This window comes from Mastomys coucha, unplaced genomic scaffold (assembly GCF_008632895.1).
Source record: "Mastomys coucha isolate ucsf_1 unplaced genomic scaffold, UCSF_Mcou_1 pScaffold3, whole genome shotgun sequence".
NCBI classification, from domain to species: Eukaryota; Metazoa; Chordata; class Mammalia; order Rodentia; family Muridae; genus Mastomys; species Mastomys coucha.
The window spans coordinates 57,041,332-57,053,355 of NW_022196909.1; the positions used below are offsets into that span (position 1 = coordinate 57,041,332).

General features: G+C 37.1%; 1 protein-coding gene across 5 annotated transcripts in view; it reads left to right on the top strand.

Moving 5' to 3' along the window:
• Window positions 1-11,453, top strand: part of Ptchd4 (patched domain containing 4) — a 191,538-nt gene extending 180,085 nt beyond the window's left edge. For all 5 annotated transcript variants that reach the window (XM_031347435.1, XM_031347438.1, XM_031347436.1 and 2 more), the window contains one exon: window positions 6,130-11,453. In XM_031347435.1, coding sequence (XP_031203295.1) covers window positions 6,130-7,763 — 1,634 coding nt within the window. In that variant the 3' untranslated portion in view covers window positions 7,764-11,453. The remainder of the gene's footprint in view (window positions 1-6,129) is intronic.
• Window positions 11,454-12,024: the final 571 nt, after the last annotated feature.

Sequence of the window (12,024 nt, forward strand, 5' to 3'; positions counted from 1 at the left end):
TCTCTCTCCCTCCCTCTGTGTATGCGTCTCCTGTCTCTCTGACTCTCTCTCATTCTCTGTCTCTGCCTTTGACCCCAACTCTCTGTGTGTGTGTATGTATCTGTCTCCTGTTTCTCTATCTATCTCTCATTCTTTGTCTCTGTCTCTGTCTCTGTCTCTCCCTCTTCCTCTCACACACATACTGCACAGTGTGTGTTTTAGAATTAGTCAGGACCTTCACTGATGTTGTTTCTAAAATTAAACTATGGCCTTAGGTAAAGATGGTGATTTTACTGGGAAAGTAAAATCAGACAAGGAGGAAGGACAGACTTGCTTCTACTCAGAACTGGAGTAGCAAAAAAATAATTATTCAAAGTTCAGGCCATCATGTAATGAGACAAGTCACACTTACTTTTCTTATTCATATATTTTCATCTAAGATTATAGTGCCTTGACCATTGCAGTGACATTTGAAATGTGAGGACTTTCAAAGTAAGGGTAGAATGATAAGGAATAAGAAATGATGACATAAGCAGAAGAGGAAGTTGGAAGTTTTTAAAGAAATGTGTAGCACTAAAGTAGGGACTAATGGAGAGCAAGAAACAAACACAGCAGGATTTTTAAAAAATGGGATGTCCACGGTTAACAGACCTGCTAGACATATCAACCGGTCATCAAGAATAAATAATCTCAAATTCTAATTTAACTTTTGTAAGACCCCAGTTCTATGTAGATGAATAGGTTACATCTATGTAGGTGTATAAATAGATAAAACAAATAGTTATGAGACAAAATAAACATTCTAATTGTTAATAGATGTTTTCTGTGTTGTAGGGTATAAATTACATTATAAACCATTATTGTGTCTTTAGAAATTTTCACTGGAAATATATCCTATTTTATGAACTGGAAAGGATGATTAATAAACATGTATGTATGTGCATATTTTACTTTTCTTTCAGTAATTTTCAATGTAAACGAGTAATTCTCTATCAATGTCTGGAGAAATTATTACCATGACTTTGGGTATACTGTTGAGAATGGATAGGTACAGGAATGAGACTAGACTTCCTACAGTGTTTATGACAGTCTCTAACACAAAATATTACACATACAGAAGAGCTAATGTAAATCCTGACATCAAACAAACAATGGCTTTACAAAGTGCTCATGCCTCCTCCATGTAATGAGTTCTACTTATATTATTTAATTCTTCCTTGAAAATTTAATACAGTGTGTTTTGGTCATATTCTCTCTCAGCCCCCTACCTCTTCCCAGATTCATATCTTCTTCTCTTCCCACTCAACTGTGTGTTCTTTCTCTCGCCATCAAGGCCAATGTGCACTCTCCAAATATTGTTGAGTATGTGGTCTTCATTTGGAGCACAGTCAACTGACCAAGGACTATACTCTTAGGGAAACTGACACTCTCTTAGAAGCAAACAATTGCCAATAGCTCCTTGGCTAGGGGCAGCCATGCATGTCCAGCTCCCTTCTACATTCTGGGATTTGGTCCAGCTTGGGCTTGCAAAGGTCTTGTACATGCTGTCATATCTGCTGTGAGTTCATATGTGCAGCTGCCTGTTGATTTAAACTATTTTTAAAACATAAAACCTGAATGGATTCTTGAATTGTCATTAAGGTAATACAAACATGCACTTTACACACACATACCTTTATGATAACACACTCTATATTACATATAATATATACATACATACATATGTATACATACACGTGTGTGTGTGTGTGTGTGTGTGTGTGTGCGCGCGCACGAGCGTGCGTGCGTGTGTGTTTCTCCAAGAGCCCAATGTATTCAGGCTGTTTCCAAAGATTTACTTTGGAGTAGTATATATCCCCATATCTCTTTGAATTATTGTCTTCTTTATTTTGTTCCTGCATCTTTATTTTTACAGAAATGTTAATAGTTTCATCATAGTGACACATTTTTTGGAGGGTGTATAGCTTCCTACTTTTAAAACAGGTATCTAGTAGCTGTAATGTCCCTCTGAGCATCATGTAAGTCAAAACAGCCTGAACAAACTTACATTTGGAGAAAGATGTTTATTGTTTGAACTTTACATCATGTGTTGGCTTATTTAAAAGCCCTAGGTAGATATATGTTGGATTGCATAACATTAAACAGTATGCATTTCTTCTGAATAGAATTTATACTGTATGATATACATTACTTTTTAAAATTTATGATAAAAAATATGTTTGAGGGCTTATCTATAGTCAAGAATTCAGTTGGTGTCATTTGGTAAGAGCTAAATGGGCTGGAGTTATAACTCAGTGGGTAGACTTTCTAGCATTAATGAAGCCCTGAGTTTGATTCTCAGCACTAAGTAGTGTTTCATATAGCAAGTTACAGCACTGTAGACATGGTAATAAGAATCTTAGAGTTCAAGGTCATCCTTGGCTGTATAGAGAATTGTGGTCAGCATTTGCTACATGAGACCCTATTTCAAAAATAAAGGATGTTTGGGTATGTTCTAGATATTGTTAATAATCTAATATACTCTATGATCATAAATATATTTTATAATGTATTTTTATAATAAAATATAAATGTAATATTTTTTCAGAACCAAAGTAACATACAATTCACTTTCTGACATTAAAGAATATGCACTTTAACCAGAATAGAACTTACCATGAGAAATTTTTGTTCCATAGCAAATCGGTTTGTGGCTGAGGACTTAAATAAGAGAATAATTAGTCAGATAAGATTTCAGGAAACAGAAAAGTGTCAGTATAACTGGGACCTTCAGATATGGCTCTGAGACAAAGACGACTGAGCTGACCTTGACCAGACTAATGAACACAGGAAACAATGAGAGATGCAGAAAATGGGATGAACAAAACTGAGAAGAGATTGGTAATGGCCATATTTGTAAAGCCATGAACCAGCAGCTGTTGCCGGGACAGCTAATTAATCTGAGCTGCTAAGAAGTGACCAAATTGTATGAGAATCAGAACAATGAGTTTCATATAAATGACCTGTAAAATACCTACACAATACCTATGAATAAGATAAAGCAGGCCTTGCCCAGAGGTCATATTTTTATTCTCTAATACATTTAAAATGAATACATAAGCCTAACAGAACCATCAGCATTGTGCCACACATAGAGACTTTTGTACCACATAAAGCAAAACCCTGTCCTACATAGGCTACCTAATGCTCCATTAAAATGACCATTAGCAAAGGCAAGCCAAATTTAGCCTCAGCACTCTGGCTTTTCACTCCCTAGTGACTACAAAGAAAGCTAATGTCCTCATTTCCAAAGAGAGATGCTCTAATTAAAGTCTTATTTCAATGACCCTAACCACTATCATAATTTACATTGATAATTAAACACTATCATAGATTACATTGTCAAGAGAGTAAGAAAGACTTCCTCTTGATCAATGAGTATTACAGAAGATATGAATGAACAACCATTGCTTGTTTCATTAAGTTTTTTCAATAACACCAGTGTTCAGCTTAGAATTATATGTGTGAAGTAATAGATAATTGCCTTCAAAAATATTTTTAAGTCTGCCTTTTACGCATATGCAGGTTTCATAACTCTTTCTACTTGTTAGGATAACATCTTTCCTAACAGGAGACTCAGAAAAGACACCAAAGGCTTTATATTTGAGCTAAGAACTCTATTACTTAATCCCTTTTAGTAGTAACCAATAATCAATAACAGTTTCCCAAAGAGAGTCAATGTACTTTGAAAATCAAAGATTAGCCAGGCAGTGGTGGCACACACCTTTAGTCCCAGCACTTGAGAGGCAGAGGCAGGCAGATTTCTGAGTTTGAGGCCAATCTGGTCTATGTAGTGAGTTCCAGGACAGCCAGGGCTACACAGAGAAAAAAAAAATATATATATATATATACACACACACACACACATATATACGTATATGTATTTATATATGCATGTATATATATATTTATATATACATATACTTATATGTATATGTGTGTGTGTATATATATATATATATATATATACTCATATACATGCAAATCATTAAATAAATTCATGACACATTAGTTTGCCATTTTAAAGATTGTACATGCTCAGTCTGCCACCAAGCACCACTGTTTGGGGAAGTGAGTTAAATCACATCTAACAAACTCACACATGGCTCTTGTAACCTATGGCTCTTGTAGGGGAACCCATGATGCTCTTTAGAATAAACACATTTTGGTTTTCCAATTGGCTCCTTGGGTGATTTCCAGTTACGGTCAAGTTTCTGGTACTGTATTATAAAAAAAGACCCTAGTTGGAAAATAAGTCTCAAATAAAAGGAAGGAAAGAAAGAAATCCTTGGGAACAAGTCACAAAGGCTACCATCAATATAAACCCAGAGCACTTAGAAAAGACTATAGCAATTACAATGTCTTCGTTAAAGAGTTGTGTGTGAAGCTCTTAAGTAACTCCAGTATCTAGGTAACATAAAAGGTCCCTTGTACAGATTTTTGTGAACTAGGCCATTCTGTGTCCTTAAATGTTATTGTTGTCTACTGACTTTCTTAGAGAACAACCCAAGAACAGCTTGCATTTGCTTATAGGAATGGTTCAAGTTTGGGATTGCTATGCCTACAACAAGAAAAAAATTATTTATGAAGATTTCCAACAATTCATAAAGTGAACAGTTCATATATTCTAGGTGATGATTATGGATCAAATTCAAAGAAGCTGAAGAGGGGGAAATTACAAATATAGTCTAATATCTTTGCTTTCTTCTTTTGCCAGTAATGAAGTGATTCTTTCTTAAAACCTGTCAGTTTCTTGAAAGTAACCAGACAGACCTGAGAGCACATCCATATTTTCAAGTAATATTAGTTGACTAAAACGGTTGCCTATTTAACTTTACATACAATATAAAAATATACATATATGTATTATAAACATATATTTAAAAGGGTACACAGAAATCTGTTAGAAAAAAATTATTAATATACATACATGAAAAAAGGATTTTGTTCAGTAACCATGGAAACAAAAGCTTCTAAGGAGCCAAAAGGAAGTATTTGCAGTAATCTCTAGGCCTGGAGGTCTTTTATGTGACCTAGGAAAGCATTTTTCACTTGCATCCAGTGTCTGCTGGTAAAAATCCTGGGGCTGGAAAGATAGCGCTGCAGTTAAGAGAACTTAACCCTAACCCTAACCCTAACCCTAACCCTAACCCTAACCCTAACCCTAACCCTAACCCTAACCCTAACCCAAAGAAGACCCAAAATTAACTCCCAGGACCCACATGATGTTGCTCCAGTTCCAAGGCATACTATGCCTCTGTTCACCACAAACACACATGCATACGCATAATTTTTAACTTACATTTACATTTGAATTCTTAAGATTGGTCTCAGAAGATGGCTCAGTGGATAAAGTCCCTGATGCTCAAACAAGGCTATCTTCAGAACCTACTTAAATTCCAGATGGGCATAGCAGCGCACCTGTGATCTAGCATTGGAAGGTAGAGACAGGATCTCTAGGATAGGCTGGTTAGTGAGACATACCTTACTGGTGAACTCTGGGTTCAATTAAGAGATCCTGCCTTGAAAGCATAAGGTTGAAGAACTATCATAGAGTGTCCCTGACATCATCCTTAAGCTTGCACATGTACCTGCACCCACAACAAAGAGAAAAATGGCCTAAAGAAACCATATGAATTGGCGATGACCATGCTATCACAACTATCTAACAATCATCAACTATTTAAGATCATCTTGTAATTCTACAAATCAGCACATGGATTCATTTAAAAGGACTGTGGATGAGTTAGTCACACACGTACATTGCTATTTAAGATGCAGGTTACAGCTTCTACTCTTGACTGCTTATGGTTAATTTAGGAAGACTGTGCATGCAGGGAGAAAATATCATGTAGGTACTGAGTTATGTTTACAGATTTTCAGGTAAAAATAATAGCCTAATAAATATCTTATTTCACATAGAATATCAATAAATCCAGTCTTTACTCAAGGGAAAACAGGTACCAAATATTTACCTGAGTTGCTAATGAGAGAAACACATTACTTTGAAAAATAGAATATGTACATCTAGTATCAATAATCTATATGAAATCCATTTGAACCATAGGAGGAAATGAAAGCAAATATTCTTTTTCTTTCTTTTAACATTAGGTCATGGAACTAAAGGAGTATTTGAGCTTCTGTCTGGATGGCGGAGAACCAAAGAGAATTTACCCTTCAAAGACAGGGTAGCAGATGCCTATTCTGATGTGATGGTCACCTACACCATGACCAGTTCCCTGTACTTCATCACATTTGGTATGGGTGCCAGTCCCTTCACTAACATAGAAGCAGTGAAGATCTTCTGTCAGAATATGTGTGTCTCTATTCTATTGAACTACTTCTACATTTTCTCTTTCTTTGGCTCTTGCCTGGTCTTTGCTGGACAACTTGAGCAAAATCGATACCACAGCATCTTTTGCTGTAAGATCCCTTCTGCAGAATACCTGGACCGCAAGCCTGTGTGGTTCCAGACAGTAATGAGTGATGGGCACCAACAGACATCCCATCATGAGACAAACCCCTACCAGCACCATTTCATTCAGCACTTCCTTCGAGAACATTACAATGAGTGGATTACCAATATCTATGTGAAGCCATTTGTGGTCATCCTGTATCTCATTTACGCCTCTTTCTCCTTCATGGGGTGCTTGCAGATCAGTGATGGAGCCAGCATCATCAACCTCCTAGCCAGTGACTCCCCAAGTGTTTCCTATGCCATGGTTCAGCAAAAATATTTCAGCAACTATAGTCCTGTAATAGGATTCTACGTCTATGAACCCCTGGAATACTGGAACAGTAGTGTCCAAGAGGATCTCCAGAGGCTCTGTAGTGGCTTCACTGCAGTGTCCTGGGTAGAACAGTATTATCAGTTTCTGAAAACAAGCAACATCAGTGCCAATAACAAGACCGACTTCATCAGTGTCCTGCAGAGCTCATTTTTAAAAAAGCCAGAATTCCAACACTTTCGGAATGATATCATTTTCTCCAGAGCTGGGGATGAAAACAACATCATCGCTTCTCGCTTATATCTGGTGGCCAGGACTAGCAGGGACAAACAGAAGGAAGTCATAGAAGTTCTGGATAAGTTAAGGCCCCTGTCTCTCTCGAAGAGTATCCGGTTCATCGTGTTTAACCCTTCCTTTGTTTTCACAGACCATTACAGTTTGTCAGTCACCGTGCCTGTTCTGATCGCAGGCTTTGGGGTTCTCCTGGTGTTAATCCTGACTTTCTTCCTAGTGATCCATCCTCTGGGAAACTTCTGGCTAATTCTTAGTGTCACCTCAATTGAGCTGGGTGTTCTGGGCTTAATGACGTTGTGGAATGTCGACATGGATTGCATTTCTATCTTGTGCCTTATCTACACTTTAAATTTTGCCATTGACCACTGTGCACCACTGCTTTACACATTTGTATTAGCAACTGAGCACACCAGAACACAATGTATAAAAAGCTCCCTGCAAGAGCATGGGACAGCCATTTTGCAAAACATTACTTCTTTTCTTATTGGGTTGGTCCCCCTCCTCTTTGTGCCTTCAAACCTGACCTTCACACTGTTCAAATGCTTGCTGCTGACCGGGGGTTGCACGCTTCTGCACTGTTTTGTTATCTTACCTGTGTTCCTAACCTTTTTTCCTCCTTCCAAAAAACACCACAAGAAAAAGAAACGGGCCAAACGAAAGGAGAGAGAGGAAATTGAATGCATAGAAATCCAAGAGAACCCTGATCACGTCACCACAGTCTGAGGGTGGAGACTTTTTCTTTCCCAGTGTTGCACAACGATGCAGGGCTAGTAAGGCTCAGACCTCAGCTGCTTGGGCTGGCCAGGGGTAACAAGGCAAGTCAGATCAAGAGTGCATTATTCATGACATATCCGAGGGTCTGCTTCTTTGCGTGGAAGAGATAACAAAAGGAGGTGAAGTTCTTTACGACCTTGTGCTCCATGAGAGATCATTTTCCAGACATTGATCTTAGAGCTTTTCTGAGAAATGGATGGATTGTTGTGTTAAGATGGAAGGCTAAAAGATCTAAAGATTCTTAGAAGAAATGGAGAAGAGAGAATAGGTGGTCTCCAGATAGGGGGAAAGACAGAAGAAATGTCTAATTTGTCATGTCACTTCATGTTTGCTTTTGAACAGGTCAATCAAAGGAAACCCATGACATGGGAAGTTTATATTTAATCCTGTCTTAACCAAAGGACCGGACTGCCTGATCCACTTTGTGTGTACATATAAGTATACGTATGCTTGTCTTTAGTGTGCATTGGTGTTTGGGTGAAAGATGTCCATTTGCAGATAGGCTGGCCTTTCTCTAAAAGTCCAATCAAACTTTAGCCAAATATATAACCTCACTAGGGATGTTACAAAATATGTAATTGGCCACTTGAAATCAACTCAACTGTCTAAGATAGCAAGAGTGTTCTCAACTGTGTGATAACAAAATAGAAATTTGAATCTATTAAATTCTGCATATCATGTTGTTGATCACTGAGATCCTACCTTTGGGATGACTTAACAAAAACCCCAAAAGGTATTTGAGTTAATTAGCATGTGAACAAATGTTTAAAATCTAAAGTAGTTGAGAGAGCTTGTCACTAGCTTTTAATATTTCTGTGTATTTGGAAGGCCAGCAAGACTATTTTTGGATATCTCACCCACCTGAAAAATGAGCACTTTAAGCACATTGTTTTTGCATACATATGTAAGGGTACACAGTGTATGTGAAAGATGGAAAGAAGTAATGTGTTGTGGCACATACAGAAGTTAACACAGGAAAAAGAAAATGTCTGGGAAACTTAGCAAGTAAAATGAGCCATCTACCATTCACCATCTTGGCATCAAACAGTCGGTAGTCTAAGAAGAGCTTGCCAACTCTAGAAACTCTAGTGTGCTCCTTGGAATAAGACTGGGAGCATTAACCCAGGCCATGATCACTATGATGGTGGTGGTGGTCACCATAACCCCTGCAGCATCATTTTGTAGCTTCTTGAAATATCACTGTCTTCATTAACTAGAAAGTACGCTCCTATGGCAAGCACAGCTCTCTACAGGTGCCATACTAACTGTGAGTAATTGCGCCTGGACTCCTTACATTAATAAAAGAAAATATTGAGGTAAATGTTTTTATTGAGTTAGTGTTTAAAACTATGCCCCAGGCACTCAGTCTTCTGAATGCTTTCAAGGACTAAGGCTGCTATTCATGTTGGAGAAAGTTACAAGAAAATTCCTTTTCCATGCCAAATAGGAAGAAACCTAAAGAAAAATTTATTTCTGGGTAGAATAAAACAAATGCCTAATGATTACACATCCTACTAACAATCTCTTTTTCCTGAGGAATGTTTATATTTCCCACCAATTTGGGTTGTATAATTCAAATGCATTAACAATACTATTGGCTTAAAAAGCAAAACACAACTGAACTTAGAAAATTCCATTCCTGTTTCAGTTTTAGGAAATGATGCTGATAGATAATACTGCTCTTCTAAATGATGCAAATTTTAAATGGATGTCATTTAAATGAAACTTCAGTTTATTGAATGGCATTTATTCTATTCTACTTTAAGGCTGCTGTGTTTCAATGTCTCCCCTGATGTGGGTAGAGCAGCTATAGAATTAAGGAAGGACCATAACTTCCCATAACCACACTTAATGTTTTCACTGTATCTGGAAAGTCATGTCACAGGTAGTGCCAACCTTTCATCTCAAGAACTTTTGTGCTAGGGAGAACAGATGCTTGGACAGTTGACCTCTAGGCCACGATCTCATATTTGAGGTTGAATTTTCTGAGCAGTTTTTGCAGTTCGAGAACAGAATTCCTCTTTTAAAGTTACTCATTGTTTATGAAAATTTCTATCACTCACACCTGTTTGTAAAGACAGACACTAAGGAGCAAGAGGATTCCATGTTGCTCCATATCTGTCCATATTCAGTGAAACTCCATTGTTTTACCAAGTTTTCATTTAAAGAAAACTTACTTGAGTTTTATAATTGCCATAGACCATTTCAGATACAAAAAATAAACAACAACAACAATAAAAAGATTGACAAGCTAATTGGCAAGCTTTCAAGTTGCCAAATACATGGAAGTACCACTACATATTCTGCCAAAAGCACCAATTTTTATCTCTCCCAAAGTACTTGGATGGGAAAAGACTTGTTTATGTATTAAGTATTGTCTTCAAGGATCAGACTTGTAGGACAAACAGGAATTTCTAACTGTCCAACTGTCTAGAGATGTAGCATTTTAGAAGAGATGTTATCTTCTCCAGAACATGTTATTCTCTCTAAGGATGTGTAGCAATAATTTACTGAAATGAAACGCCATGTTCTGGAAGAGTTAATAGAATGTCCCAAATGCCTTGTCTTTGTCTTAGGAAGTAATGTAAGCCCAGAAGGATCTCACAAAGCAGCGTGCAAACCTTTGAACCTCACTCTGCAGCAGATATTTCCAAGGTTTCCTTCACTTAGTACCAAGTACTAAAACGATATCATGATTTGCAGGTAACCCTCCAAGCTCCACCTTTTCTGATTATTTATGTGTTCCATCCTAGTTTTTCAAGTTTTTGCTTGCTTTGTCCATTGTGAAGTATTGATGGTGTTCAAGTTAGGACTTTATCTACTACTAAACAAAGGGCCATTCAAATCCTCGAAGAAATCAGTGGGGAATCTTTTAGAATTGTGAAGTGCGTTATTTACTGTAATGTGTTTTCCCCTTGAAATGGGAGAGTTTTAAAAAACTTGGGAACTCCATACCTTTTTTTGTTTAAACTGGACTGTGTCCCCATCAGAATGTGAAACAGAAAGTACCGTTTAATGTTCCACTCTCCTCAATGAGGAACTCACCTAAATTACCAGCCAAAATTTGTCTAAAAGTTCCATGGGCTAACCTACATCATGTGGAAGTCTGTTGAAAGAATATGTTTTCTGGTGGGTTCTTGCAGTAATCATAAACCTCTTTGAAGCCTGTATAAGAGTACTCTATGACAGAGCTATTGTCAAATAAGTTTGTATCTCATAAATGTCTTTCTTCCAATTGATTTCTACTCATTTCCACAGAAATAAATTTACATGTTTTATTTTGTATTGTGAAAGAAAGAAGTGTGATACCCATAGCTCCTATGATGCTATAATAGCCATTCTTGTATGTTGATCTTGAGTGTAAGAGCTATGTCCATTCTGTAATTATACATTGCACTTTACCATTACAAGCTAACCCTTCTAGACTTGCAATTTGAGCTGGGGATTAACTATTGCCATTCAGAATTGTGTGTATTTTTATATGTTGACTGTAAATATTGTCATTACAGTCAAATATTTTTATGACCAAATATTTATAAATGCATGGCACAATGCACGCATGATTACTAGTATGTAGATGATTAAAAATACTATTTTCAGGGTTATTACACTTTTTATTAAAATTCTCATATTCTCTATCATAAATGCCTCATGGGGTTTTAGTTGCAAAGGCCTAAAGTCCATAAAAAAACCTTCATGCTAAGGGAAGCAATCCAAAAATTGCTTTCTCACAGTGTCAACAAAAGCCACCCAATTCTAAGATGGCCATTGGGAAAACCCAGGGGGCTAAGCTGGGTCTCTGCTGGGTCAGGCAGAATCTGCATTAGGCAGTAATTAAATATGCCCTGGGTGTGCTAAGGTAAGCCAGAAGTTAAGTTAACCTTAAAAATGGAACTGTGACAATTTCTCCTGAGACTGGAGAATTCTATGATTTACTCATGCTTTCCAGAGAAAAGTCTATGTTCAACCTGTGTTGTTGCTGTGTGCACAGCCCTCTGCTAATTCTTTCAAAGGTGATCGCAAAAGTTTTCATTTATTTCAAAGGAATTTCAAGATCAATTTCATTCTCTTTAAAAACAAAATTCTTTGTTTTATGGTGACAAACGAAGTAATGACAAAGTTGTAAGGCATCAAGTCAAAACATCTATGGCTGAATTGGTATGCCCTTGAAGTCTCCTCATCTCAAATTTAAATACAAAACTGAATCTCC